The 27,246-nt window shown below is 42.2% G+C and overlaps 1 protein-coding gene across 9 annotated transcripts; it reads left to right on the top strand.

Moving 5' to 3' along the window:
* Positions 1 to 503: 503 nt before the first annotated feature.
* RABGEF1 (RAB guanine nucleotide exchange factor 1) lies at positions 504 to 25,874 on the top strand. Of its 9 annotated transcripts, XM_083806561.1 has the most exons (11): positions 1,200 to 1,703; positions 2,834 to 3,040; positions 10,862 to 11,047; positions 13,499 to 13,665; positions 14,592 to 14,711; positions 17,714 to 17,883; positions 19,448 to 19,529; positions 20,361 to 20,493; positions 20,917 to 21,008; positions 21,370 to 21,626; positions 22,568 to 25,874. In XM_083806561.1, exons 3-11 carry the CDS (start codon positions 10,869 to 10,871, stop codon positions 22,964 to 22,966), a joined length of 1,599 nt encoding a protein of 532 aa, XP_083662687.1. In that variant the 5' UTR covers positions 1,200 to 1,703; positions 2,834 to 3,040; positions 10,862 to 10,868; the 3' UTR covers positions 22,967 to 25,874. The 9 variants fall into 9 exon arrangements, with proteins under 9 accessions (XP_083662690.1, XP_083662689.1, XP_083662685.1 ...); XM_083806559.1 differs by lacking the exons at positions 1,200 to 1,703; positions 2,834 to 3,040 and adding an exon at positions 795 to 1,151 and having other exon boundaries at positions 17,717 to 17,883; XM_083806558.1 differs by lacking the exons at positions 1,200 to 1,703; positions 2,834 to 3,040 and adding an exon at positions 795 to 1,151.
* The last annotated feature ends 1,372 nt before the right edge of the window (positions 25,875 to 27,246 follow it).

The raw sequence follows: 27,246 nt of genomic DNA, 5'->3' as shown, positions 1-27,246 counted from the left end.
AACTGCAGTTCTTACTCATTTTACTTATACGAAGTTTGTGTAAGTTTACCAATACTTTCACTGTGGGTTTTATAAATGGATTTTGTTTTGCTGAATTGTATGTTTCAAAGCATTGTAACCCCTTATGCCTTTGAAAATCCAGCCTAGATGCTAACGATTAGAGTTTGGAATTATCTCCAAATGTGTTTTATGTAAGTAGGGGTGTGAAGTTTAATAATGTGGGTACTGTAGTATTTTATTTTTTACTACACTTGGTTTTTGGTTCAGGTAATATATTTTAAATAAAAACCAGACTAGAGAAAGAAGACAAATGTTTGTGTTGTGCAATAAAAGTGAATTATACTGAAAATTTCTGGAATCTGGCTAACCTGGTCTGCAGCTACTGCACTCCCCCTTTTTGCATTCTGTGATTTGAGTTTGCCTTGCATGACTGCAAGTGATAATTAAGACAGCAGCCTCCCTCCCAAGCTTTTCTTAATGGCACCAGCCAGTAACTTGTTCATCAGCACTTCCTTAACAGATGGCGCTTATGCAGTCTGCTGGCTGCCTGGGGAGTCTGACTGGTATGAGATAATTTGAGTTCTACTTCCTTCCTGACATACCCACCCATTCGTGTGAGACAGCGCAGAGAAGGTCCAAGTAGCCATCCCTACTTGTGCCATGCTCTGAAAGAAAGTTGAGTTCCTGGATTTGCTTGGCTGGCTGCGTTCAGAAGTGTTCTCCCTCCGTTTCTGAAGTAACTGAGCTGCCCTTTTTGTTGCTGCCTGTTTGTCCTTCTGAGGTGAGACCTGCTTTCGCAACTGAATGTCTCCGCTGAATGCTGCTGTGGGGAAAAAAACACCCCAAGTGACAGCACCGAGTAAACGAGAAGGGAAAGAGGAGTAAGTTTTAAATAGCAGCAGCTATTTCTCTTCCTGCTGCAGTCAGCAGAAGTACACAACCCGTGGCATTCATGGGAGCAGCCTGAGCTGGAAAAAAAGTTTTGATTCAAAAGCAAGGCGGCTGTCGGGCGCTGGTTTGCTGTGTCTGAGAGGAGAAGGGATGGCACTGCGCGGCGCAGAGGAAGGAGCACAAGAGGAGAATTTGAGGAGGACGTTGGAGCCCCACAAGGATGCGACCCTGTTCCTAGCTCCAGCTCGTGTGGGACACAGGTGCTGTGAACGATCCCTGAGGTGCTGCCCGGTGTCTCTGTGTTCGTGCTCGCCATTCAGCTACCGATAAAGCCTCCTTTCCCTGGCCCATGTCTCCCGGTCCTGTGGTGCTTAGGGCCATGGGTTAGTGGGTGGCACTGGTGGCAGGGGGACGGTCTGACCTGCTGATCTGGGATTTCTCTTCCACCCTTAACGTGATTCTACGATAAATCCACACAGCGCTTGGGCTGAGGCAGCTGCTGCTCTCCGAAGGAGCCCCAACCACCCCGCCTTTCCCTCCCCGCCCTCTGCCTTCCTCCCAAGAGCTTGCTTCGCCATCCTCGCACCGCCTTTCATCCCAAAACCCTTCTCCCTGCCTCTCCTGCCCCTAACCGGGGCCGAGCTCCGGAGCCTCCTCAGCGGGGCCCAGCCCAGGAAGCGACGTCCCCGCTCTTCCGTGGGCGGCCGCTGCGGGGAGGAGGCGCCGGGCCCGGCCGGGGCCGCTTCGGGCCGAGGGGAGCGGAGCAGCGCGGCGGGACGCGGGGAGGGCTCCGGGGAGGGCCCCGGCAACCGGTGAGACCCAGCCCGGGCCCGTCCAGCGCTGACGGGACCGGGCCCGGCCCGGGGGTGTCCCCCCGGTGCTCGTCGGGGCGATGCCACCCGGCTTAGCCGCGGTGCTGAGGGGCACAGGGCCCTGCTTCCCTCTGTGTGCGGGTCCTCAGGCTCAGCCGCTCTTAGAATCTCTTTATTTCCCCTTCTTTTCTTTCCGTGGGTACCGTTCAATAATCGCTTTCTTTTCTTTCCGTGCGCACGGTTCGGTAGTTTGGGTGGAAGGCGTCGCTGGTAACTTTGCAGCTCGGCCCCCTCCGCCTGTTCCCCTTTTCCTTGTGGATCGAGGGGGTTTTGACTCTTTGCTTGTAAGTAGTAGTGCTGTGAGATGTCTTCTTTTAAAGCAAAATCTGTTCAACTCAAGCCAAGCAGAGTTTGCAGTGTACGTCAGAACCCAAGCAGCACGTTTTGGGTGCTTTTGTGGGTGTCTGTCTCTGTCCGAGCACCCCTGTGTAGTGTCCAAGTCATCTCCTTGAAGCAGGGAGCGTCCGTATCGTCCGAAAGGGTGTGAAACACTGGGAGATGAAACATTGGCAGATGAAACACTGGAAGACGAAATACTGGAAGATGAGTGACGAGCCTGAAGTAACAAAAGTGCTCACGGGGGTGTGGTTCGACACTGTCTTACTAATTTTGCCGGGCTGCCCTTGTCCGGCTGGGCGCTGTCACCGGTGTGACAGGCACTGAGTCAGCTGGGCGGGTTGTTGGAGGCAAAACCAGCCCGCTCCTTCGCGCTGAGCGGGGCCCTGGCCTGGGACGGCGCAGTTTTGGGAGAAGGGTGCGTTACGGCGGGTTGTGCTTTACAGCTGATACTGACGAGGCCCGCTGTACCGGTCTGCTTGGCTCTCGTAGTCGTGAAACTCTTCTTGAAGTGGTGCTTTGGGCTGGCAGCACCTGATGTTGGTACTCAGGGCGGCGTGCTGAGCACCTCCTGGTCTTCTGGAGCTACCTGGGGCTCTTTCCATGCACACAGAGAGTTGACCCCGATGACCGATGGCATGGAAGGAGATAGCTTTTGCAGGAACAGTCCTTGCCTCAGGAGTCACATGTGTTGGCCTTCTGGATGTGATTACAGTTGTTTTTTTTTTTTACAGGGGAGAGGATTAGGAAGAGAATTGTAGCTCAAATGGGTGTTTTGCTGACCAAAAAAACCCTCAAACAACACACAAAGGAAGAATGGGAATATAAAGCTAATTATACTAATTCCTAAGATCGCTTTACACCACAAACAACAAGCACATGAGATGCCTTGAAGTATTTTGTTGAGGGTGTAGTGAGCTTACTTTTTAATCTGCACCCAGGTGAGTGCGGTTGACGTTGGCAGAATACGCAGAGCATGTAGAAGCTGCTAGCTGCTCTCTGAGGAGATTTTAGAAGTTCTAGCTAATCCTCTTCTTATCTGAATTCCAAGTCAAGCTGTACAAGGCGATTTTTGGATGTTTCTTGTGATTTCATTTAGAAGTGCAGGTGTGAGCCACACGTAGGTGGGGAGACATAGGCTGTTAGTTCATCAGTCCACGCTACTCCTGGCAGAGTGGTCATTGCTGCAGGCAGTAGTTAAGAATCTGATGTGGACAAATAAAATTGTAGCCTGAAGTCTGTATCGACGTTGGAGGGGGAAAACGCTTTGTCCAGTCTTTAGTTAGTGAACTAACTTTCAAATTGTGAGCTCTGTGGGTAGAGTGTTGGAGCCTCCTGACCATTAGGCTCCTGACATTTTAAGCAGTGGTTGCAATTTCCTCTGTCAAATTACAGTACAAGACTGTATGGTTGTTTTCAGGTCGAGCTCTTTGTCTGTAATCACCGTTAACAACTATTTCTTTTCTCTAGAACATTAGTTAACAAGCTGTGCTCTGTATACTAGGAAGCAAATGTTATAGCTGAAGTTGCTTAATTGCAAGAAAGATGCAAGCTAAATTTGTGAAGACTCATGCGATCTCTTCTGCAAAGAGAGCTCCTGTATTTCTTTCCTAATTCTTAGGTTGTCCAATGGCTTTTGTATTTTCTGTTGGTGAGTCTCTTAGATCATACTCGCCCCACCCTTTCCTTTGGAGGAAACCAGCTCATGTTTAATTAGCTTTCTGTTAATTACACTTGAATGTTTAAGGTTACACATGAGTCACGACTATTTCAACACTTACCTGGCTCTGAAGAACGTTGTGGCATTTGGGTCGATGGGCGTTCTTTGCATTAAATACTTGGCTGATGGAGGAGAGTAGGATGGCTCTCTGGGTAATTTGCGAGTTGGTGTTTCAGGGTGTTTGCTTTCAGATATTTCACTTAAAAGAATCATCTGCTTCTTCAGTTACCAGTGCTGGTAGTGTTTAGTACCATTTAGCTAGAAAAGATGCTTTTTTTGGCTTTTAAGATAAGGCAATTTATCTGTTTGTGATCAGTTCCATTTGAGATGCTGCAGTAGCTTCTAAGATTGATGTGTTATTTTTCCGCAGCCCAAATGTCGAGTTGTTAGAGACCTTAACCCAGTCCAACCCCTCTGTTTCGATGCGCTTCCTAGGTTTCCTTGTAAGCTTATTTTCAGGGACTGAGCTTCCATCCAGCTTCAGGTAGGACTCGCTCCTCTCTTGATCAGATGGGAAGTATGGTGTTGTTCAGCCACCAGAATTATGCATTTGGAGACTCCCCCAGCTGTGCTGCTTCTCCTGCTCTAAAATCCCATGCCTGGGTTGGCCGTTAATGACCGGGGAGTTTCAGCAGGTGATGCTGTATCAGCCATGCAGAGAACGCTCTTTGGAGCACTTGGATGTTTTTTTAATGAGAAAAATTACTACGAGTTGTTCATTAAGTTCTCTGAAGGCTTAAATTTGGAGAGCCAAATGGCGTTTGCTTCAGTCCAGGGGAAAGAAGGGTGTAGATCATCGCTCTGAGTTGTGCCAAGGGTTTTTTTGAGAAGACTTGATTTCAAGAAACAGAGCGAAGTGATGGAAAAGACTGAGGAGGGGTTCAGATGTCAGGAGACAGCGTTGTGGGTTATTCTTTTTTAACGTTCATGTTCTGCTAAAAAGAGCAGCAGACTGAACTGGGCTATTTGCAAGCCCAAGGCAGTCTCATACTGTGTGTCAGACTGCCTGAGTCTGTTGTGCGAGGTCTTTTCCTGTTTACAGATGTATTTTAATGAACTTTGGTACCAAAATTGAAACTTGCTTACGGAGCACTTGTACGAAGCCACTGCTTTTATTTGCAGGGTTTGCATGCAGAGTTATTTAGAAGCTGTTTCGTAGCCTGTAGTAATTATATGTTGTCTCGCAATTGCGTCTTAATAAAGGCACCTGTAGGTTGAGACCCCCTCATGATAAGTGAGCCTTTTCAACCAGCCCTTCCATCAGAGGTGACCTAAGCAATCCAGGACTAATAAATAGTGTATGAATAAGTCAATATCTTGTCCTTCTGGCAGTGATGCAGTCTGCATGGGCAATAAAGGTATCTGCTTGCCTCCTGAGACTCTGGGAATTAAGGTAGGTACGCGTTAGAAAGGAACAAGAAAAACAAGGCAGTGGTGTCAGAACTAAAGATAAATCTATGCTGCTTCCAAACCTTACTGCACGAACAGTGCTTTTCCTAAAGCCAAAGCTATGCCTGCAGCCTCTGTAAACCCCAAAGTGTTCTGAAAATTATCTTAGGTTCGTTGCTGTAAAGAATGTGTTACGTAAGTGCAGTCTTTCATGTGTGCGTTAAATCAGTTCTTGGTGACAGATCCTATTTGGATGAAAGGTGCCCCTTCTTTGTTTTACGGCAAGGCTAGGAATGTGCTCGCTCTTTGCTGTCAGTTTGATGCCTGCTTTAAGACTTGTGCTATGAATTTTTCCAGCTATTTTGTAACCTGGTCTGTGTAGAATACTGGGTTATAGCCTCTCGCTGTTGCTGAGAGCTGTGAGTCTGACATGAAAGGTGCAGCGTCGTGGAGCGCTGCTTGCTGCTACTTCCATGCCCTCTACGGCATACTGGAAAGATGGCCTGAGGATTTGTGGCCTTATAATTGACAGAGGAGGTGCTTTTTGGGAATGTAAAAGGTAGGATTGTCTGATGCAACTGGCCTAGACTCGAGGCATCGTGTGATTATCAAGTGCCTGCAAACTTCTGAGCTCTCTTCTTATCCTGTGAGTTGGGGAGCAGCTGATGGGGAAGGTTGTGTCCGTAGTCCCGTGGGGGTGCAAATGGCAGATCATCAGAGAAATGAGGTGGAATAACACCTGGCTGCATAATTCAGTGCCGGTGCAGCCTGGTTCCTTCTGCATCAGTGGTTTTACACAGCAGCAAGGCAGACGCCGGTGGCTGGGCGTCCAGCCTGGTGTGCTTGGCAGTGGATCCTTGAGAGGTGTACGGTGAGCTGTAAGCGAGGTGCTGAGCTTTGCTGGCTGTCGTGGGTTGCGTTCGGGTGCTTGTAGGTATTTGCCAGCCTGTGTAGGTTGTAGATTGCAGGTTGCAGATGTTGCCTAAAGACGAAACGCTTTGATGAAATCCCTTTGTAGGTTTAGATGTATCCGTAGTGCTTCCCATGAGAGACTTGGGCTCCTGAGGCCTGAAACTGAAAATCCTTGGAAGTTGGAATGTGTTTTATTGAGCACCCAGACTCAATGAATACCATTGTGGTTAGGGTCAACAGCAAAAAATTGTTAAAAAAACACAAAGCCCCCTTCCAAACAACCTCGATGCTTTGGTTCTTTTTCTCCTATGGTACTTGTACCAAAATATGTTTCCTGTGTCTGCCTAAGTAAGTCTTCATAGATAGACTGAGCTATGCGACTCGGGGAAAGTGATGTGGCTGTAGGCCAGCAGCATTCTGCAGAAGAGTTGGTTTTTCTGGTTTTGGCTCACGTCTGCTTCTGTGCCTGCGGTAACCGAATCCCTGTATTGTTTCCCGAGACGTTTTCGGTTGCAGCTATGACAAAGTCACGGAGGAACTGCTGGGCAAACAGCTGGCTTATCCCCCTTGAATGATGTGTTTCCATTTTCTGAAGAAAGCTGTGGTTTTCTGGATATTCTTTCGGATGCCAGACTTGGCAGGAAGCACCTAGGGGTGCGAGGAAGTGCGGAGAAACCTCCAAGCTGGTATCGCACGCCTCTCAAAATACTTGCTCTAAGTATGTGAGCGCTCAAAGTACTACTGAATAAAAGGAAAAAAAAATAAATGGGCTTAGGAATAATAATATAAAACTGTGCTGATGGGAAGATGTATAAGTTTTAGAATGAATTACATTAAAGCAAGTAAAAAGCTATTTTGGAATTAAACTGTACCATCTTCCTGTGGACTGGGCACTCTAACAAAAGTAAGTATTCCAAGATGCTGATGAGAAAGCTGTGCAGGGAGATCTGACCTTTCAGATCGCCGTTTCAGACCTTTGACGTGCAAGTCTTCGATACACCCAGCGTGACTCGCGTCGTGTGGTTCATCCACCAGCGGTGCGCTAAGGAACGAGGGGAAAAGGATTACGGACTTCTAACTTCTCAGAGGGGTGATGCTAATTAGCACAGGAACCTTTGAGGGGTCTAGTACCAGTACAGAAACTCTGTACAGAAAATTCTCTGGCATGGTATCTATGAGGCAATCTGTAAGAAGGTGTCACTTCTGCTTTCCCTGACTACTTTCACAGCCGAACAATTTGCATTTTTTGAGCAAAGCAGCTTAGGAGTACAAATAAGCCATTTACACACGTGTCTGCTCCTGGGAGGGAGGCGCGGTGCTTCTTGCAGCTGTTGAAAAGTTTTATTTGGGCTGCCGGAGCTGCAACGAGGATGCTTGGTGCAGGGTACCTCTCCAGATGGGGTAACTTTAGCTATCAGCTTCTGGTCCTTTGATCCTTCTTGATTATTAGCACTATTCATAGAGGTTTGTTACCTTCCTTGTTGTTTTTGTGACTTCTCAGTGGTCTGGCAGCATGGAGCTGCTCAGAAGTGCCTCCCCCCCCGACTCGAGGAGAACCCCACATTTGTTCTTTCTTTTTGGGTTATGAACTGAGCCATGGGCGGTTGATATATTTGGGGTGTGAATGCAAATAAAAGGTCTGACCATGCAAATCCATCGAGGAGCTGGGCTTTGGATAAAGAACAATACGCCTTTAGTTGGAGGAGGAAGGAGAGAAGGGAACAGAAGGAGAAGGAGCTTCTGAGGACCCCAAATGCTCTAAAAAAAAAACGCTTTTGGGAATGGCAGATCAGTCATTTGCAGGAAAGCTGACCTGGGGTGGATTGTTTGTATTCAGTTTATTTAAACTCGTTGGGTTCAGTTTATTAAAATGTAATTGCTGCCACGCAAAAAGTGGCTGTGAACCCTTCCTAATGCTGCCTGTCAGTAAAGGGAAAAGCTGCGGCTCTGAGGGCAGCATGTGATTTCTGCACATCGATTCAGCGTGACCTCCTTCGTCCTGCCTCCCAACCTGATGTAACTGCAACTGAAAATACTTGAGGGGAAGAAAAAGAACAGCTTGTTTTCGAGTGGCTTGGCTTCGCAGCTCCTCGCAAGCCTCTCCAGAAAGAATGCGAAAAACCTGAATCTCGTTACCAAGAGACCTGCTTCACTCCCTCCCGTGCAAGCTGCTGAGCTTTGCCACTGAGCTGAACCGAGTTTTTTGTTCTGGTGGGGTCAGCAGGATGGTGAGGAGGTGGTTGTGACACCGGGATGTGGGTGAAGCCCTGTGGATATTGAAAGCTACCGTGTGCGTGTCGGTGGAGGGACAGTGAAAGTGCCTAAGTGGCACAGAAACCGGGCTATGCTGCTGAGCTTTCAGAAAGCCGGGTGTCGGTGTGGGCTTTAGGCAAGATTTCATTCCAGTCCTTTCGTTTTCCAGAAATCCAAGTGTCTGAAGCGCAGTGCTTTTCGTTAAGTACAGCAAACATCCCAATCATGGCACTGGGTGACAGAACGCAGTTGCAAAACTGTCGTGACTTTGTCCCTTTTAGTGGGTGATAGGATCAGAGAGCGCGTTTCCTTGGGTGACAGAGATCAGTGTAGAATCTCTCTGAACTTTGTGTTATGAAAATGGTTTTATCTGCCACGTCTTTATAGCCCTCTGGCATTTACAACTGCGACATCCAGGCCCGCCAGCTTTGCCACGAGTATGGAAAACTGTATGTGCGGTGGGTTTTTATCTTGGGCGTCTGCAAGAGAAGGCTTTAATTGAAATGCTGCTGCAGCTTCTGTTCTGGGAAGCTGTCCCTCTAACCCGCCGGTCAGGAACGATTGTGGAAATTGCAAACCTTCACTTCCCCGCTCTTTTCAAAATTTTTGTCGACGGGCGTACGTGGCACTCTGAGAAAGGGCTGCGCTGCCAGATACTGACAACATGCAATTCCCTTCCCGTTATTCCATTTAACTTCACGTTGTGCCGCTGACAAAAATTTCATTTCTAATTTCTGGTGCCTGATAGATTGTCAGTCCGCAGTTCTGCGCGCCGTCGTCAACATGGACACCTTATCTGAGGAATCAGAAAATGAAGGTAGTACAGAAACAAAGACTTTTTGGAAGGCAATGAAGGAAGTGAAGCTCTGTAATACTTACATTGTAGTGTTTTTCTCACCTAGGTCTCTACAACAGAACTATTTTTAAGCTTATTTTTAGAAACTCATTACTTTTTTCAAAGATAAAGACGTTAGAGGAGGGAGCCTTAATACTTACGTAGATGAGATGGAATATTTAATTTGTTTATCCCTCGGAGAAAATCATACGTTTCCCATTATTTAAAATAGCTTGTTTAGATTAATGGGGAATGTTTAACGTTAGCAGTCTTTTAAATTAATTGATCGTATAGGATTCAGCATGGAATAAAATTGCTGTCGTAGAGTGGAAAACTGTCTTTGGCAGTGATGGTTGTGCATCTCACTGCTGTCCTCTTTGCTGAATGGCCCAGGGAAGGACTGGGGGCCCTTTCCAAAGCTGTCGAGCAGCCGAGCTCCCGGGGGTGAGTGACCTTTGCTGGGCAGAAATGCCAAAAAGCAGAGGACTGCGTTCTTCAAGTGTATGGACTTCAGGGTCGTTAGGACTCTTGGGGTGAAACGAGGTAACTCCGACAGTTACTGATGTCCTTTATTTTAAGGAGATGACTTTTCGTCTTGCTTTTCACACGTAGCACCTGAAGGAACATGGAGCTCACCTTCCCTCGGTGACGGCAGGAGGGGAGGAGGTCCCAGGGACACCTTTGCTAGTGAACGCAGGAGCAAGAACCCGAACTGCTGAGGTGCTGCCTCAGCTTACACAAAGTGCTCTGTATGAGATGCAGGGGTGAAATGGGGCTGGGTTTGGGGCCAGACCTGCCCTCCCGCACCCCGCTGTGCTCATTCTGGTGCCTGTGTATGTCAGTAGTGCGATCCCGGTGCCGGTGTCTTCATATGCACACCTGAAACCTGCAGGTGATCCTGCACTGCCGTTATCCTAAAATGAATCCAGCGTTTACAACTGGAACCAAGTAGCTGGAATGCCCGTGGGAGCAAGCAGGCACGTGGGATGGCTTCTGTTGGGTAAAAAAAGAAAGGGGAGGGCTGGGTGGCTGCAAAAACAGTATTTTTGTTGCGGTCACTACGTGTGAATTCTGTAGGGCTGGGTACGGATGCGTAGCTTAACCCTGCAGTAACTTGAGCACTGAATGAAATGGAGATGCACCTCATCCATGTTAATGGACCCTGCTGGGATCCTTCCCTGTGCTCCGAAGACACTCTCCATGGGGCCAAAGATGCCTTCACTGAGCTCTCACCAGTTTTGCTCTTTGTGCAAACAGCCTGGGTGCAAAGCTATTTACGCTTTGCCTTACCGAGTCCTCTCTGGGGATGGCAGCTCTGTATTTCTTCTTTCCCCTGCTGCTTTGTCCCTGTGTGGCTGTCAGAACAGCGTGCGGGTGAGCTCAGAGACGCGTGCCGTCGCCGGACGGCTGGTAGTGCTGGCCTGCTCTCCCGGCCAGCTGCCGAGCACTGTTTACAGGTCACAGCCATGCAAACGTATGCTAATGCTGCGGCTGTGTGCTTATGTAACTGCCCTTCCTCCTTCGGAATTTGCTGTGTTACTATGGAACTGACTGTTCAATAGTTAAAGCAGGTGACTGCTTTCTAAGAGACGAGCCTTCAAACAGCGGGCTGTTGTCACATTTCTGTCTTTTAACCCTTTTCTCTTTAAACAGGAAGAAAATGAACCTGAAATCTGAACGCAGAGGAATTCACGTTGATCAGTCGGAGCTCCTGTGCAAGAAGGGATGTGGTTACTATGGCAATCCTGCTTGGCAGGGCTTTTGCTCCAAGTGCTGGAGAGAGGAATACCATAAGGCCAGGCAGAAACAGATTCAAGAGGATTGGGAGCTGGCAGAGCGGTAAAGAGCCCTCTTTATGCCTTCGTCTTTCACAGTAGGCTGACTCTACTAAATACTATTCTTGTCTCATGTTTTCTAGTCCTACTTGGCTCAGTTTCATCATCAGTGTTCAAATTTGACCTTTCCAGCAGGAATTAAAGTTGTCTTTGTGGTGCAAAGATGAATTTTTATGACATTCTAATTTAAGAAGTTTAAAAAGAAAGTCTGAAGTAACAAATGTAAACACCCCCCCAACCTCTCAACAAATACTTTGACCTATTTACATACTGGAATCTATAATTCTGACTAGCAGTTGGAAGGGTGAAAGTGACAAATTTGATTAAAATACCTCTGCCCCTGGAGATGGCAGTTATTGTGTCTTGAATACAGCCAGCACAGTGGTTTTATGTTTCAGCTACTGCTTAAAAAACTAATTTTAGTCTCAGCCGTGGTCATTCAACAGACGGCAGGGTTACACCCAAAGGCATCCAAGCTTTAGCTTTAATAACTGAAGCAATTTTTCTAAGCATGTGTTTTCTGCAAAACGGTTTAGTTTTTCTAGTGTGATAAATATCTGCCTCTGAAATTGGGAGTTGAGAGAAATCTATGCTTGACTGAGAAAGTTAGAGAAGCCACAACTGCTTTTTGTTGGATTTGGGTAGAAAGTAAAAACACCTATTACCTGAGAAAGTGGAAAGCATCCTCTTGCACCACAACTGTCCTTTGTGTCATTTCCAGGTGTAAGTTACATGATATCCACTCCGAATTAAATGCTTCAAGGCTGCATGAATTGCTGAGATGAAGCTGCATGTAACTCTAAGAGCCAGTTGACTTCAGCTGGTCAAGATGTTTGTTCACATGGACACAGATTCTTTACATATGCTTACCTTAATATATTAGTGGTATACGCTGGAACTCCAGGAAAAAGTACAAATCCCTGAGAAATGTGTCTGCATTTGAGTTTGGAAGCCTTTGGTGAACTAGAGTTACCTAGTGATAAGTTAACCAAGGTCATTTAGAAAAAACACCAGGAAGTGCAGTTTTCATATCAGCCTGCCTGTAGAAGGTGACATCTGTGGAAGCTCTCTGGGTTTGAGTCCAGTCTTATGATTTGGAAGCCCAGGTTTTCTGGCATCTAATTATCCCAGACCCTTATACATTAAGTCTTGAAGCAGTGGTTGGTTTTTTTTTTGTTTGTTTTTGTTTTTTAATTCTCTTAACTGTCTGTCACTGGAACAGATTAACTGCAAAGACAGGTAGAAAGAAGTGCCTGAAACTTGTAGCCTAATCAGAAGGTAGCAGGTAAACTGTTGAGTACAGCACAGGGGACATGTCATCTTTTTCCTGTCATAAATTTGGCTTAAGAATTTTATTATTACCGGATAGGATAGTTATGCTGTCAGTATGTAACTACTATGTGCAGTAAAAATGGGCATTTCAGAAATCCTTTAACTTCAGTAGGGAGATGCTAAAGGGACAGATAAGCTGTGATTGTTTGCTGCAGTGAACAGACAGGCTTTACAGCAGGGATGAGACAATTCCTGCCTCAAGAGATTACAGCATGCAAGATCCTATATGGGCCATCCTGAGCTGGGGGGGAGCTTAAAGTTGCTCAACCTTTTAGCAGTTTGAAGAGCAACATAATTTAACCCATTTTAATTCTCCTGCACAAGGAGAATAGTAGCCATTGAAGAATTGGTATGTCCCTCCTATCTCTTGTATGTTAGAAGGGGCTCAGTCTTTGCAAAGCACCGTTAGTGTTGCAGGGAAGTGGTCTGCCTCATTCATTCAAGCAAGCATATGTATTTCCATGACTTTGAAAACAAATTATGACAGCAATAATCTGTTCCCCAGAATAATTTTAAGATTGTGATGGGGTATGTCACTTGCTCAGTTGTGTGCCATGGTTTTTTATCTTCAGTAAGATAATAAATGAAGATGAGTGACTCTCTGTGAATGGAAAGAAATGGTAACGGCTGATAAGAACAGAGGGGTTGTCTTGAGATAGCCAATGCATATTTGGGGTTGAAGGGGACTGTATGTCAGTTGATGAAGACATCTCAAAATAGAAAGTAGTTCTGGTAATGTGCAGTGAAACCCCCAAGACAAGGACCTGGGCAGGAAGTTGGCAATAGGAAATGCTCCCATAGAGGTGAGGGGAAAGACTACCTCTGTGGGATTCAGGGCTGTGACACATAGGGAAAGTGATTGTTGTTATACTTTGGTAATGTCAAAAGGGAGGAGACTGTTTAATCTTCCCTGGCTACTTAAGTCTTTCCTCTCTTTCCCCATTACAACATGGGAAGAGTGGATTTAATGTAGTGAAGGGATGTGCGATAGGAAGCTCGAAATGAAGGTGGACATAGAGGAGAATTGGAATGTCAAAGGAGTGAGTAATTTATTGCACAGGAAATTAACTTATTTGTGCTGGCATTAATCAGTTAAATGAGACTTTTATCTTTCTAATCTCAGGCTTCAGCGTGAAGAAGAAGAAGCATATGCCAGTAGTCAGAGTACCCAAGGGGCGCAGTCCCTGACCTTTTCAAAATTTGAGGAGAAGAAAACCAATGAGAAAACACGAAAGGTCACTACTGTGAAGAAGTTCTTCACTGCTTCCTCCAGAGCAGGAGCTAAGAAGGGTAACTTTTCCACTTTGTTTTTAATGGTTCTGTACAACATATTAAGTTAAGAAGTATTTTTGACAGATATATTGACTGACAAGGCAGGGTAATGCTCTGTGACTTGACTTGAAAAAGCTGGAGTAATGATGCTTCTTGAGAGCAGCTTCTGTATACAAAGTCTCACTGAAAACACACAAAAATGTGAGCTTTTTGGTGTTTCTGAACGGCACTGCTGAGTGAAAGTATCTTGTTTGTGTGACACACATTGGTGCTAGAATCATGAGTCAACCATTGTGCAACATTGTGTTTAGAACGTAAAGTTGAACTCTTCCTGAAGAAAATGGGAGAAAAGGTACTGACTGTCAGTCATTTCCAACAAGCTGGTATGCCTGAAATGATGATTCAAGGCATCAGGTGATGCTGCCATAATTTATCGCTTCAGCAGCTTTAACAGGAAAATTTGAATGTGTAAACATGGTGCCTTTAAATGAAAATAAACGTGAAAGGAACCTTGTAGTATTTATGTGTATGTGGGTTGTGAATATCGAGTTTGTAGTTGGCTGAATGTTTATTCTGGATCAGGTGTACAAGTAAGAATGATTAATGACTCTGATGCCTTTGCATGGCAATAACTCACATGGGTGAAAATTGTAAACCACTAGACTGGAGGAGGAATTCCAGAAGAAAAATCAGCATTAATGTATTTCAGCCTTCTAGGTGATGCATTTCTTTAATAAGAATTTTTAAATAAGTCTCTATTTCATCTTAGAATTTGTCTTGGTGTATAAGCAACAGATGGCTAAATGAGGCATTCAGCTATGTATGAAAACCATTTTTTACGTTCATTCTTCACACTTCCCATATTTTCTGTTTTTATCCCATTCGTCATCTCTCCTGACATGCTCCTGCTCTTGGTGTCTTGCTTGCTTTTGCATTTATTTCAGCGGCTCAAGAGAAAATCGTTAAGCAAGGACACCTTGGGAGGGAGCGAAATGCTGATAACATTCTCAGGGATTTGAAGGAAATTTTTACTCCCTCCTGGGAACTGGCTTCCCCTACTGAAGGTAATGCAGCACAGCTTGAGCAAGCTGTCTGCTTGGTTTTAGTAAGCTTACTCTTTAGTTGGGCTTTGCAAAATGCAAACTAGGGTTGTGCCAGTTATAACCTGTGCTGTTGAGTGTAATGATGACCAGAAAAAATAAAAAAGCAAGTCTAGAATTCTGAAGGGAAATTGAATCTCTAAACCAATTGTTAGCTTTTTGGTAGGGACAGTACAGGAATAAAGTTGAAGCTTCTTTCTGTTCTACCTTAGCTTGACATCCGAAGGATTATGCAGTTTCAAAAAAAAAAAAAAAAAAGAAAAAAACTACCACAGTTTGTAAGAAGTAGCTGGATTTTGTGCTGCTTCATGTGTTTATCAAAAAAATGATTCCAGGTTGCAATTATAAAACTGCTTATAAGTTGAAATGGCTTCAATTTAAGAGTTCATGCTTCAAGAACTTCTTCAGAACATCTCCATATGTTTGTTATATTAAGAAGACAATTTCATATCAAGAGAAGACAGACATACTGGTTTTATTTAAACCCAAAAGACACCAAAACCCCTGATGCAAACAGCTTTAGGATCTTATCCTATGCTGTTTGCAATTCTGACATGGTCTACTTAGTAAAGAAATTTGCAGATATACCATGTCTTTTTATTTTGCAAATTATATGAAGAGTATGAATGCATGTGTGTAGCAGAGCTAACGATAGGGCTTACTTTGTATTCTTTGCTTGGACTGAGATCCACGACCATGGCACAACCATAGTGACTCACTGGAGTGCTAATGTTCTGCTGTGACAACTAGCATCTCAGTAGAATGCCTTGAGAAAGATTTTAATATGGATACTGCTTATTCTTTATAAAAGATGATCCTTTCTTAATTCTTCCTGTACTTTTAATTTTAGCATATCTCCTCTAGTAGGTTCTCCTGTTCAAATGGAATTTCTTTCCTGTAATCAGCTTCTTTGTAGTTAGACTTGATTCTTTTAGAACACGTGACAAAGCTGAAAACATTTTATTGCTGAAGCTACATTTGTTCCTGCAGACTTTAATGCTCAGTGCATATTGTACAGATTCATTTTCCTTAAATCAGGATTTCAACACAAAAATGAGTGAAGTTGCTGCATTTGAGTGACTACATGATGTTCTTGGTGTGACTCAAGTCAGGTCATTCTAACGTTCAGTTTTTTAATACCTACATTAGCAGCAAACTTGCATCAATTGTCTGTATCTCTCTAGTATCTAAAACCTGTTTTAAATCTGCAACTAAAAAGTTCATATCCATACTCATTGAGTTCAAATAGCAGAATGCAGTTCTTTATTTTTATGATGTAGTGAGGTCAATGTTGAAATTTAAATAAATCTTCAGTAGTTCTTTGAAATAAAAACACTAATTGTAGGGGAAAAATGATAATTCTACCCTTTCGAATGTTATCCTGCTTTCTTTGTTTTATGATTTTGAAATTATGCTCTCTACTTACTGATTACGTAATATTAAATGTGACAAAAGTCAACAGTAATTCTTGCTCCTTCAGCTTGAATGCTGTACTTGTGCTTTGAATCTTAGGTATAAAGAAGACTGAAGGAAATCCCTTCTGAAAGTGTTCTAGTATAACTAGAACGGAGGTCGATTTGCACTTTTTATCTTTATTGCTATAGTTGGAACTGTACATTCATATAACTTAAATAGCATAGATATTCTAGTGGTACCAAATCATTACCCAGAGAAGGTTATGCTAAAGCCTAGAGGCATTAACAAGCCTTGTGCTTTGGTCAAATGATCTGTTTGTGTTAGTCACTGGATCGTAGAGCTTTGAATTCACTATAGTGCTGTGTCTCTTTAAAAACAAATAACAAAAAATGGAGGGAAAAAAAGCTACTTTGAGTCCAAATTAAACATACCAACTTAAATATACTAACACATTTTTGCTTAGTTCGGAGTTCTGCCTCTGTGCTCATTGAAACAAGGAGCTCTTGTGCATGTTAGTATTTTCAGATTGCAAGATATGTTTGTACCCTTTTGATTTTGAATATTTTCATGTTTTCTGTTTCTTTGCTGCTTGCTTTTCATCATGTTCATGTACATCATCTATTCAATCCTTCATTTTGAACAGTGTTGGCTGGCAAATTGAAAGGTGGGTGAACTAAACTTTGGTAGGGAAGGTATTGGATCAGTACAGTTAACTTCCAGTGTGTATCTTGGAAAATCAGATGTGCTTGTGGAATAGCCCTGCATAAACTTGCATCCAGTGCTGGGTGCAGTCTGTATACCTCCTCCCTTCTCAAGGGCCAAGCAGGTTCTTTCTTGAGCAGATGCAATGCTTCTGCTTTTGCTGAAACACAAATGGCCGAGTTCTCATTTATGCTGCAGGTGTGACCCTGTGGCACCAACTGCCTAGCCAAAGAAGGGCTGCTGTGTTTGCACCAACCCTGTGCTCCTGTTCCTTGTTTTGTGCTGCTGCTGGTGCTCCTGTGACCTTTTCAGTAAACCAGTCTGGGGAGCTAATCCAGCTGAAAACCCCATAAGAAAGACTTGTTTCTGACTAGGACTACACAGAGTTGCTATTCCCTGAGCTAGGTCGTGAGCCAGTTGAATAAACGCTTCTTTTGGTGGAAGTGCAGGAGCAGGAATGTAGAAGTGAGGGACAATGGAAACGGGACCACACCATTAGCTTAAGCTACTGTGGAATCCCATTGGCAAACCTTGATCTCATATGGAAGGATTTTACCTAGGAATGAAAATGTAAGAAGTCTGAAGGCAAACAAATGTTACAGTAATTTGCTAATATACTAAGACCGGTACTATAAATGGGGTATGTGGCTCTAAATGTTTCACTTCTCTAGGAAACTAAGTATTTCACTGTTCCATTTAATAATATCCAACATTTCATTGCTAAAACTTGAGAAATAGACTGCTTTTTCATCTGCAAGATGAGGGGGGAAAAATCTGAAGTTGTAAACGCTTCTTGAATTCATACACCAGTGTGAAAAGGCTAATCTGATGTGTCCAAACTTTCCCAGCAGAGATCCAAGAATCCAAGTCTCCCAGCCCTTCTATAAACAGGCAGGCTAGCATCGAGACAGATCGAGTATCCAAGGAATTCATAGAATTTCTCAAGACATATCATAAACCAGGACAAGATATCTATAAGCAATGTAAATTATTTTTGGACACAATGAATCATAAAAGGGTAAGTGATTTGAATGTCTTTTACATACATTGGGGAAATTCGTGAGAGATGGAAAAAGTGCTGCACTTCTTCCAGCAGCTTTTTATGTAATGTATACAGGAGTTTTCAGCTGGCGTGCTTAGTCAAATGAAGATGAATGCATTGCTGTTCATAGGTTTGCTGTGGCATATGCTGCACAACTCTCAAACTCCAGTATCTCAGGTATCTTGAGAGAACTTTCTTTTGCATCCCAAAGAAATTAGTTCTGAAAGATAAGAGGTCTACTGAACAAGCAATCTTTTTGATAAACATGATTTTGGGAAATAGTACTATATTACATACTCAGTTTTTAGATAGCTTAATATCTTAGATAGACAAAAAGATTTAGATTATCTTTAGATAGATAAAACAGTACAAAGATAGAAAGGGAGGTATGCAGGTTGATACTGCCCTTTGGAGAAAGGGGGTGACTTGACTACTTTCTTTTATAGGAAATAAGGGATACATTCCGTTTCTCAACGTAAAAGCTTAATTGCTCTTGAAAGATTAATGTATCTTTAGTGCCACCTATGGTTGAAATAAGGCAGTGTTCAGCACACCTTTTTTTCCCCTTCCTTTCCTATTTAATGCAGCTGCTCAAATGATATCCTCAAATTGGACTGGAAATTAAAAGGGAGTTCTGATGGAACCTTACATGCATTCCACTTTGAGAACATGCTGAATTTTTTATTTCTTTTCTTTTAAAGCTGATTCATTCTGAGTGTAGAGCTTATGGAAATAATTATTATTAGCTACAAACATTAAAGTTCTTCTTAGTTATGTGGTTCCTTGACAGTTCATGCTAGTCAAAGAAGTCTTTCTCAAAACTTACAATTTTCTACTACATGTAAACCAGTTGTAAAATGTAGCACTGATGCTGTAAGAGCCGATGCTTCATTTTCAGGCTATCTTGGTTTTGGCCTTAATGAATGCAGAAATTAAGTTCTATCTCCATCTTTTTTTTTTTTTGAAGTGATGGTTTTATGCTGCCATTTAATGGTGAAAAGTGACTTAAGTATAGTTAACTTTAACCCTTCAAACGTACATTCTGTTCTTCAATAGCTCAGTTAGTTAATGCCCAAAAGACAATGTTATATCACAAATGATGTGAATGTATTCATAGTAACTGTATTATTATAAGTGTTTACTTCATAGATATTCTTTTAAATTTGTAATTTATATTCCTGTTTTTTTGGTATACTGAATATCATCTTTAAAAAGAAAGAAAATTGGGAGAAAGCATTCTACTTAAATAGTCTACATTGTCTTCTCACTGTTACTCAGAGATGTGGCTGGGGAAAATGACGTTGCATCTGTCTGGTTCCATTGCTAATACACAGCTGTTCAGCAAAGAACCATAAATCTTTCATATGTTAAGGAGCCAGTCTTGGTTTCTCATATTTTTGAATATAATGTAGCCAACATAAACATTTCTGAGGAGGATCTATTTGCATTCTTAGACTGTTATTGCAGCTGGACACTTGCCATCAAAGGCATTTTTGCCATTTCTTCCACACATGCACACTTAATCAGGTTTCTGTTGCAGGACTTAAGTATTGAGGAGCAATCTGAATGTGCCCAGGACTTCTATCAAAATGTAGCAGAGAAATTACAGACACGCTGGAAAGGTATCGTGTTCTTCTTCCTCCCATCTTAGTGCTAAAAGAAAGTAATGTCTTGAGGATAAAGCTGCTTGCATTTTCAAGTAAAAGCAAAGCATTCCTACCCACCTCTCAGAAATGGTGTTAACAAATTCTAGTCCCATAGTCCCACTGCACTATTCCCAGCAGCACCATTTCTGCAAAGTTTTACAATCTAAATTATTTGTTTTTGCAGGTTTTCTTTAAACTCCCAATTAAGATGGTTCAGATGTTTTCATTTCCTGTTTTAAATTCAATGTTATTTGTTTAAAACTGAGGTTGAATGTGTAGCCTCAACCCAATTAACAGTATTATTACAGTGTGATAACATGATTATACACAAAAAGCCAATGAGAGGGGAGTGCTTCTGTTGCAGACTGCCCTTCTGTGTCTGGTACGTAAGTGGCACATCTTAAACACACTTAAGGATTTTTTTTAGAGAGGTAAACAGGCACAGAGGACTTCGAGGACCTCATTGGATTTATTCTCAGACTGTTTTTCAAGAAATATTCTTGTAAGCTACGAACAGGTGAACCTAATTTGCATGCTAAATGAAAGTGCTTCATTGGGAGCCAGTGCACGTACCTACCTTGGTACGTCATTACGGTGTTCTTACCATTATATTTTTGCTTCCGCTATAAAGAGTGAAAATACTCCAAGTATATCAGCTCTTTATCAACTGAAGAATGTTTATGAGACTTGGCTCGAGTCAGTAGTACTGTTTTGGTGACATTAGAACCAAATCACGTATTAAATCTTCTAAGCAGTCTAGGAATACTATGTTTACTGTATTGGGCGTGGGGAATTTGTACCTTTCAGTGCCCCCTGAAAAAGTTGAGAAAGCAATGGATCAGATCGAAAAATACATTATGACTCGACAGTATAAATACGTATTTTGTCCTGAAACAACTGATGATGAGAAGAAGGATCTTGCTGTCCAGAAGAGAATCAGGTAAGCCTTTGAAAGAAAAATAGCTGAGTAATCCGCAGTCCTGTGAAAGGGCTCTGAGTCAGGCGTGTTAAAAGTCTGTTGCTGTGCACAAAAAATTGTCAGGCTTTTTAAACAAAAAGTTTTAAAAGCATTTTATAGAAGAAATAGAAGAAATATACAAGAAATAGAAGGAATGAATAAAATGAATAATGAAAGCTTTACTTCACTAGCAAAATAAATTGGTATGCTTTTGTTAAGTTAAAGCAAAAAAAGGAAAATATTTTTTTCTGGAAATAGTAAATTACTTCAGTGGAATAAACTGGCTTATAAATGTTCTAGTGCCTCACACAAAACACTCATTGTGCATTGAATTCAAGAAGTAGCTGGCTTCAAACATCTGAATGTTACTGGCATGGAATGGTTTAATGTTTTTTATTGTCATAGGGCTTTGCACTGGGTGACTCCACAAATGCTGTGTGTTCCTGTCAATGAAGAAATTCCAGAAGTCTCTGATATGGTTGTAAAAGCAATTACAGGTTTGTGATTGATGAAGTTTACATTTACAGTTTTAAATTTCAGATCTCCTGTTCGGATAGATTATTCTCTGCTGTCATCAGAAAGTGGTTCAGGCTTTTAGATTTGTAGAAGTCTTTGTCATATTGGGCTAGTTTGTCATTTGTGAAGCAGGAATAACTTTACTATCAGAGAAGTGCTTAGTCTTACCTATTTGAGATGCTTGGACTAAACCAAGAAAAGGCTGAATAAACAGGTACTTTAATGGAACATCAAGCACCACAAGATAGAAAATAATGCATTTTTAGTATTGTGTCCACCTTGTCTTGTTCAGGTGGCTGTTTCATGTGGTTTTAATGATTTGAGAACTTTCCTATCTTACAGATATTATCGAGATGGATTCAAAGCGTGTGCCTCGTGATAAATTAGCATGCATCACCAAGTGCAGCAAGCACATCTTTAATGCTATAAAGATCACAAAAAATGAACCAGCTTCTGCTGATGACTTTCTTCCAACGCTCATATATATTGTTTTGAAGGGAAACCCACCCCGTCTGCAGTCCAACATCCAATATATAACACGATTCTGTAATCCAAGCAGGTTAATGACAGGAGAAGATGGCTACTATTTTACCAATCTGGTAAGTGCAGGAACAGTGTTGACATTTTATACAACAACATTATCTTTCATTTAGATACAGGAATTTCCAGTAAATGCAAACATGGTATAACGTTGTAGAAGGAAAATTAAAACAACTCTTCAAATGGTGCTAGAGGCTGGTTAAGGTACAGCAAGCTCTTTTGCTATATATCTCTTCTTTCTTTGTTCTCTGCTTTCCAAACCAGAGTGTGTTTTATTCCTCGCAATATGGAACCCATTATTCCACAATCTGATGCAGAGACTTAGGCATACTTTTTTTCTGTGAGGAGATAATACTTTCTGTTCCTAAAATCCTGGGCTTGGGCAGTGCAGCTGTTACAGATGCAGAATTCCCCGTATAAGCCCCATGAAAGTTTCCCTAATAAAGGACTGCAGAATTAAGCCATTAATGAGTGGAGGTAAAGAGACTTTTAGAAGTGTTTGTTTATATTAAAATTATAATTATGAACTTGGCTTCTCTGCATTTCATCTTAAAGCAAGTCTTGAGGAAAACATGTAGTTGAATGAGATGCTTGGAATGTTAAAAATTCTTTTAGTAGGAGGAGAGCATCCATGAGGTAAGATGGGCATCTCAACATTGCTTCTTTCACGAAATGGAGAGCGCATACCATATCTCACCCGATCAGATGATTAAATGTTATCCAGCAAGTCAAAATAGTTCAGCTGAAACGGTATCTTCCGGTATCATTCTCAGTTTTTGACTTCTTCAAACTTTGGGGAGGAGAGAGATGCATGTGAACTGTCTGATATGACTAGCTTCCTGAAAAGCTCTTTATGAATGATCTGTTTAGACACAAAATAATCAGTTTTTGGTCTAACAGTTTTACTGGTGTAACGGCAGGATTTAAAATATATATAACATACAAGTTCCAGTCTGTAGCTTGTGATGATGCTTGCTTACTTACTCTGTTTTGTTCATAGTGCTGCGCTGTGGCCTTCATTGAAAAACTGGATGCTCAGTCTTTAAATCTAAGCCAAGAGGATTTTGATCGTTTTATGACTGGTCAGACATCCCCGAAGAAGCAAGAATCTGACAGCTGGTCACCAGATGTGTGCCTGGGTGTTAAGCAAATGTATAAAAACTTAGATCTCCTGTCTCAGTTGAATGAGAGACAGGAAAGAATTGTCAGTGAAGCCAAGAAGCTGGAGAAAGACCTGATAGATTGGACTGATGGAGTTGCAAAGGAAGTCCAAGATATTGTTGAGAAATATCCATTAGAAATTAAGCCAAAAAATCAAGCCTTAGCAGCTATTGACTCTGAAAATGTGGAAAATGACAAGCTGCCCCCACCACTGCAGCCTCAGGTTTATGCAGGATAATTATCAGTGTTAACTTTGAAGAGCGTCATTATTCTCACCTAGTACTATCCCCTTCTTGGAAAGGGAAGTAAATTCAAGGCTAAAAATCAGATGAGCTTAAATCAGTACATTTTTAAAGGTACATTTTTTTGGTTAGGTGTAATAAATTGTATTTATTTTAGTCAATTAGATTTCTATTAGGCTTTTGTGAGTTTTTGAACTGAATTTAAATTTTCTACACAAACAGTGTAATTTTTAAGCAACACTCGTCCATTGACATATTTCCAGAAAGCTTCCTTCTAGGCATGCACTTAAACATTTTTAATAATTAGTTTAACTTAAAGATCTCGAGTTCCAGCAGAAACTTGAAAGATACCAATGTTAGTATGAATTTATTCTGTAGCTGTAAAGATGGAATATATATTGTAAAATATGTAAAATTGTAAATAGATTTAAAATCTAATGTCTGGGTTGTGCATGACATCTTGTGTATTAGTGAAAATGATATGGAAGTGTTCACATTAGCACCTTTTGGTTAAATCACATTGCAGTATAAAGGCAAGAACACTGTTAGTGTTTCAATTAGCTAGATGGTGTAGCTGATGAATCAGAGAGGATATTCTTGTAATGATTTGAGTTCACACTTGTTATTGCCATCTAAAAATTGACTTTTCTTCATGCAAACGTTCTCTCTGTTTTGTCAGTATACCTGATAGCCTTCAGTGGTGCGCATCAGTGCTGACAGCACTTTTGAAGAGAATGTTGAGCCAGGCTTCAGAAATAGGAGGGAATGTGTTTAATAAAAACTGCTTAATGTGGAACTAAAGGGGGAGGGAAGGAGGTAATGAAAGAATTGTGCCAAAAGGGGCTTGCTTTTCTGGCATTGCCTAGTAATTTCCATCACTGGGCTACGTCTTGATTGATTTTTTAACAATCCTGGTCAATAAATAAGTTCATATAATTGGAGACTGCTTTTTAGCAGAAGTATGAGCCATTGCTCTGAGCAGAAAAGTGCACTTTATTTTCATGAAACATCACTGTTCAGATCTTTAGTGACCCTCTTTAGCAAGAGAAATTACCTTGCTAAAGAATTAAACATTGCGATAACTACAGCTTTATGTCGCTAAAAGTCTAGATCAGTGTATTTCGGGTTAAGAGTAAGAGCTCACTCTGCAAAAAGTAACCTCTTGCAATAGAACTTTTTTTTTATGCCAGTGAAACATTTTATATCATTTTAAATATCTCAGTTAATCCAGTCTGCCTTGACTTGTTAGTGTACCTGAGATATCTAGCACAGAGCTATTTAGCTTGAACTACAATGTTAAGTTGTTACCATCAAGGAGGAAAGTACCTACCTCTTTTATGTTCCACTGCTTTAAAAATAGATACTTTAAATTTGCACTGCAATAATTTCAGACCAAAACTGTGTTTTGTTCCTTTTTGTCAGCTATGTACAAACTATGCATTCCTAGTGTTTCAGAGATAACCGGTTACTCAAAATTCCTGTGATAAGGTGAGGCAATGAGCTTAGTCAGATCACAAGAAATTGGATTATTTAATTTACACATGTGCCACTTGCCCGAATTGCTTAGGATTTGACCAGTGCTTGCAGTAAATAATACTGCAAAGTCTTTCTTTGTTTTATAAACACTAGGTGCTAATTCTGATATCCAGGTACACAGGTTGGGGGGTGGGGATTAGCTAATTAGCTATTGTATAAATTGCCATGTTTAAATAAACGTGTGTACATTATGCCCTTGTTAATGAGTTCCTAAAAATCTTGTCACTGGGTTTTGTTATGCTGTTAATGATTAATGTGAACATAATTGTGACTGATTCTGGTATCTCTGTGTCTTGGGAGAGAGAATTCTTAGTCATTCAAGTGCAAGTCTAAGTAACAATGTGTTTTTCTTTGCAGAAAGATCATTGTAGTGATTAAGTACTTAAGAATGACTTGCCTGGTGCATTTGTAACTAAAGTATCTCCAATTCATATGCCATCTTGTTATCAAGCCACTGAAGTGGGAGTGTTTTGGCAAACAAATCCTCCAAATCCCTGTAAGGCAGGTAAGATGGATTTCCATATTCCATCTAAGAGTCAGCAAGCAGGAGTAGAGCACTTTGCTCTCAGCCATTGTGTAGCCTGGGCAGCAGCAACAACTCTGGGAGCACCTCTCGCAGGAACTTGTGTTCTGGTGTTGAGTAACTAGACTGCTGTAAGGCCTTGTCAATATTTTATTAGGTGAATGAACCCGTCTGTAGGTAAAACAATAAATGGTTTTGCCTAAAAGTAAGGTAGTTCAGTTGCCAGAGTAGTAACTGCAGAATCTCTCTCCAGTGTTTAAAATTCAGAATGGGCAAGCCACTGTGCTAAGTATGCTGAGAAGGTGAAGATGCTGAGCTGGAAGATGCCGCGTCAATTTGGGGCTCACCTGAATATAGATAATGAACTGTCTAGTACACAGTACCAGGTGGGGTTGGTGCTTGATACTGGGCATCACTGTACTATGAGATGCTCTGGTCCCACAGATGAGATTGAGATAAGATACGGTTAGACACTAAGATTGAAAAAAAAAAAGTCATCTAAGTTATGAAATAGTAGCTATAAACGAGTTACTAGTGAACAGGAGAGTTTAATTGAAATATTGTCTTAAAGTGAATTGGAGTAACAGCTGTTGTGCTTTGGTAAGTCACAGTATCAGAATTTATTTTTTTTTCCTAACAGCCCACTGCTAGTTCTGTATTACTGAAAAGGAAGACTGTGCGTCTTATTACCAGGAATCAGAATTTCTTGTAAACTACTTTGCATGTGAGCTACCTATTTATTTTGCTGTAGTAAAGAACCTATTTTGGAGTAAGTTCTGGTTAATTAAACTGTACTGTTTCACTTAACGGAGTTATGAAATTAAACTGATTCTTCTACCCAGTTATCAATGTTTACCAATCTTCTGGTATATATTTTTTTCTTGTGGCTGGGCATCTTATGATTCAGGTAGAGAAACACAGATAGAAGCTGATACGTATAGATATTTAACATTGATTAAAAAAAAAAAGTTTAAAATTGTTGGGGGGAGAACTAGCAGCATTCCATTTAACAAAGAACTGCACCTTGGAGGCTTATGCTATAGTGGCTGCAACAGGGGACAAACAGGTTTGATGCTTCATATTGGTGTGCAGCAGGACTGATTGTGTCCTTTTATCTACAGCCACCATCCTTTTGTTAGACCTGTACAAAACTGGTGTATGTTGTATGAGACTTTTTCTTCTTAACTGTCAAGAGAGGCTTGCTAAATATGCAGTGACACTACTCTCTCCTGCTTTCCAAAAGCCTCAGTCAAGGCTTTATGAAATGGTCCTTGACTAAGGAGAGAGTTCTGGGATGTCCTTAGGAAAGGCACTGTGGTTGTACCACAACTATTGCAAGTACTTCTGCAAACTTTCCTTCTACCTTGACCAACTCGTGTTTCATGAAGTTGGGTAGGCTTGCATCATGGAGACCCTGACTGTAAGTTGTGTAGGATGCCCAGCTGTTCCTGCTCTGAATACTGGGGTTACAGGGGAATGACTGGATAAAACAGCTTGGTAGCAGCGGAGGGCTGGAATTGCTGCTACCTCCTATCAGAAGCTAACAGCCCATGGCCTTGGCCTTTCATGAGCTGCCAGGCCTGGCTTATTCTTCTATACTGGGAGGTATTTCTGTATGTATTTATATACAGACGGGTATGGTCCCCCCAAGCCTTCACATCCCAGGGCTGAGCAATCCCAGCTCCCAGTCCCGTGTCCCCACCACCCTGCTGTGTTGCTCCTCCTGGGCGCAAGGCTTCCCCTCCTCCTCTCATGCTAGAAATGTTACTGTGCTGGTTTGTTCTGTCAAGTCAGCAGCTTAAGGTTTTGTTTTGAACGCTTTCAAGTAGTGGACACCTTAAAATGTTTTTGTTTTTGTTTTTTTTCCTGTTGGAACAAGGTGGGAGATGATGAGTGGCTGGGAAATGACACCACCGCCCTTAAGGGACCTAAGACAAACAGGAGCCGGTGGCAGTGACCTCATCAAATTTCCCTTTTCCAACTGTTTTTTTGGTTTTTTTTTGAACGTATTGGACAAAATTCTCCCTCAGGGCCTCCCCGCCACCCTGAAGCAGAGAGCGGGGCGTAAATAGCGGGGGCACAACGCCTTTCTTGGGGGGCGGCGGGGCGGCAGCAGCGGCAGCGTCGAAGCCGGCCGGCCTGAGGAGGAGGGAACCGGGGAAGGAGACACCCCCCCCCCCCCCCGAGCCCTCGGGGGGGCTGCGGGCCGGGCTCCCC

This window comes from Anser anser (assembly GCF_964211835.1).
Source record: "Anser anser genome assembly, chromosome: 20".
NCBI lineage: Eukaryota > Metazoa > Chordata > Aves > Anseriformes > Anatidae > Anser > Anser anser.
This window is presented reverse-complemented; position numbering and strand designations above follow the sequence as displayed.

Excerpts from the sequence above, each read along its gene's own strand:
- RABGEF1 (XM_083806558.1), top strand. The coding sequence starts at position 1,042 with ATGGCACTGCGCGGCGCAGAGGAAGGAGCACAAGAGGAGAATTTGAGG. Across the intron at positions 14,712-17,713 it reads ACTGGCTTCCCCTACTGAAG|CAGAGATCCAAGAATCCAAG; the intron begins GTAATGCAGCAC and ends AAACTTTCCCAG. Across the intron at positions 21,627-22,567 it reads GCTACTATTTTACCAATCTG|TGCTGCGCTGTGGCCTTCAT; the intron begins GTAAGTGCAGGA and ends TTTTGTTCATAG.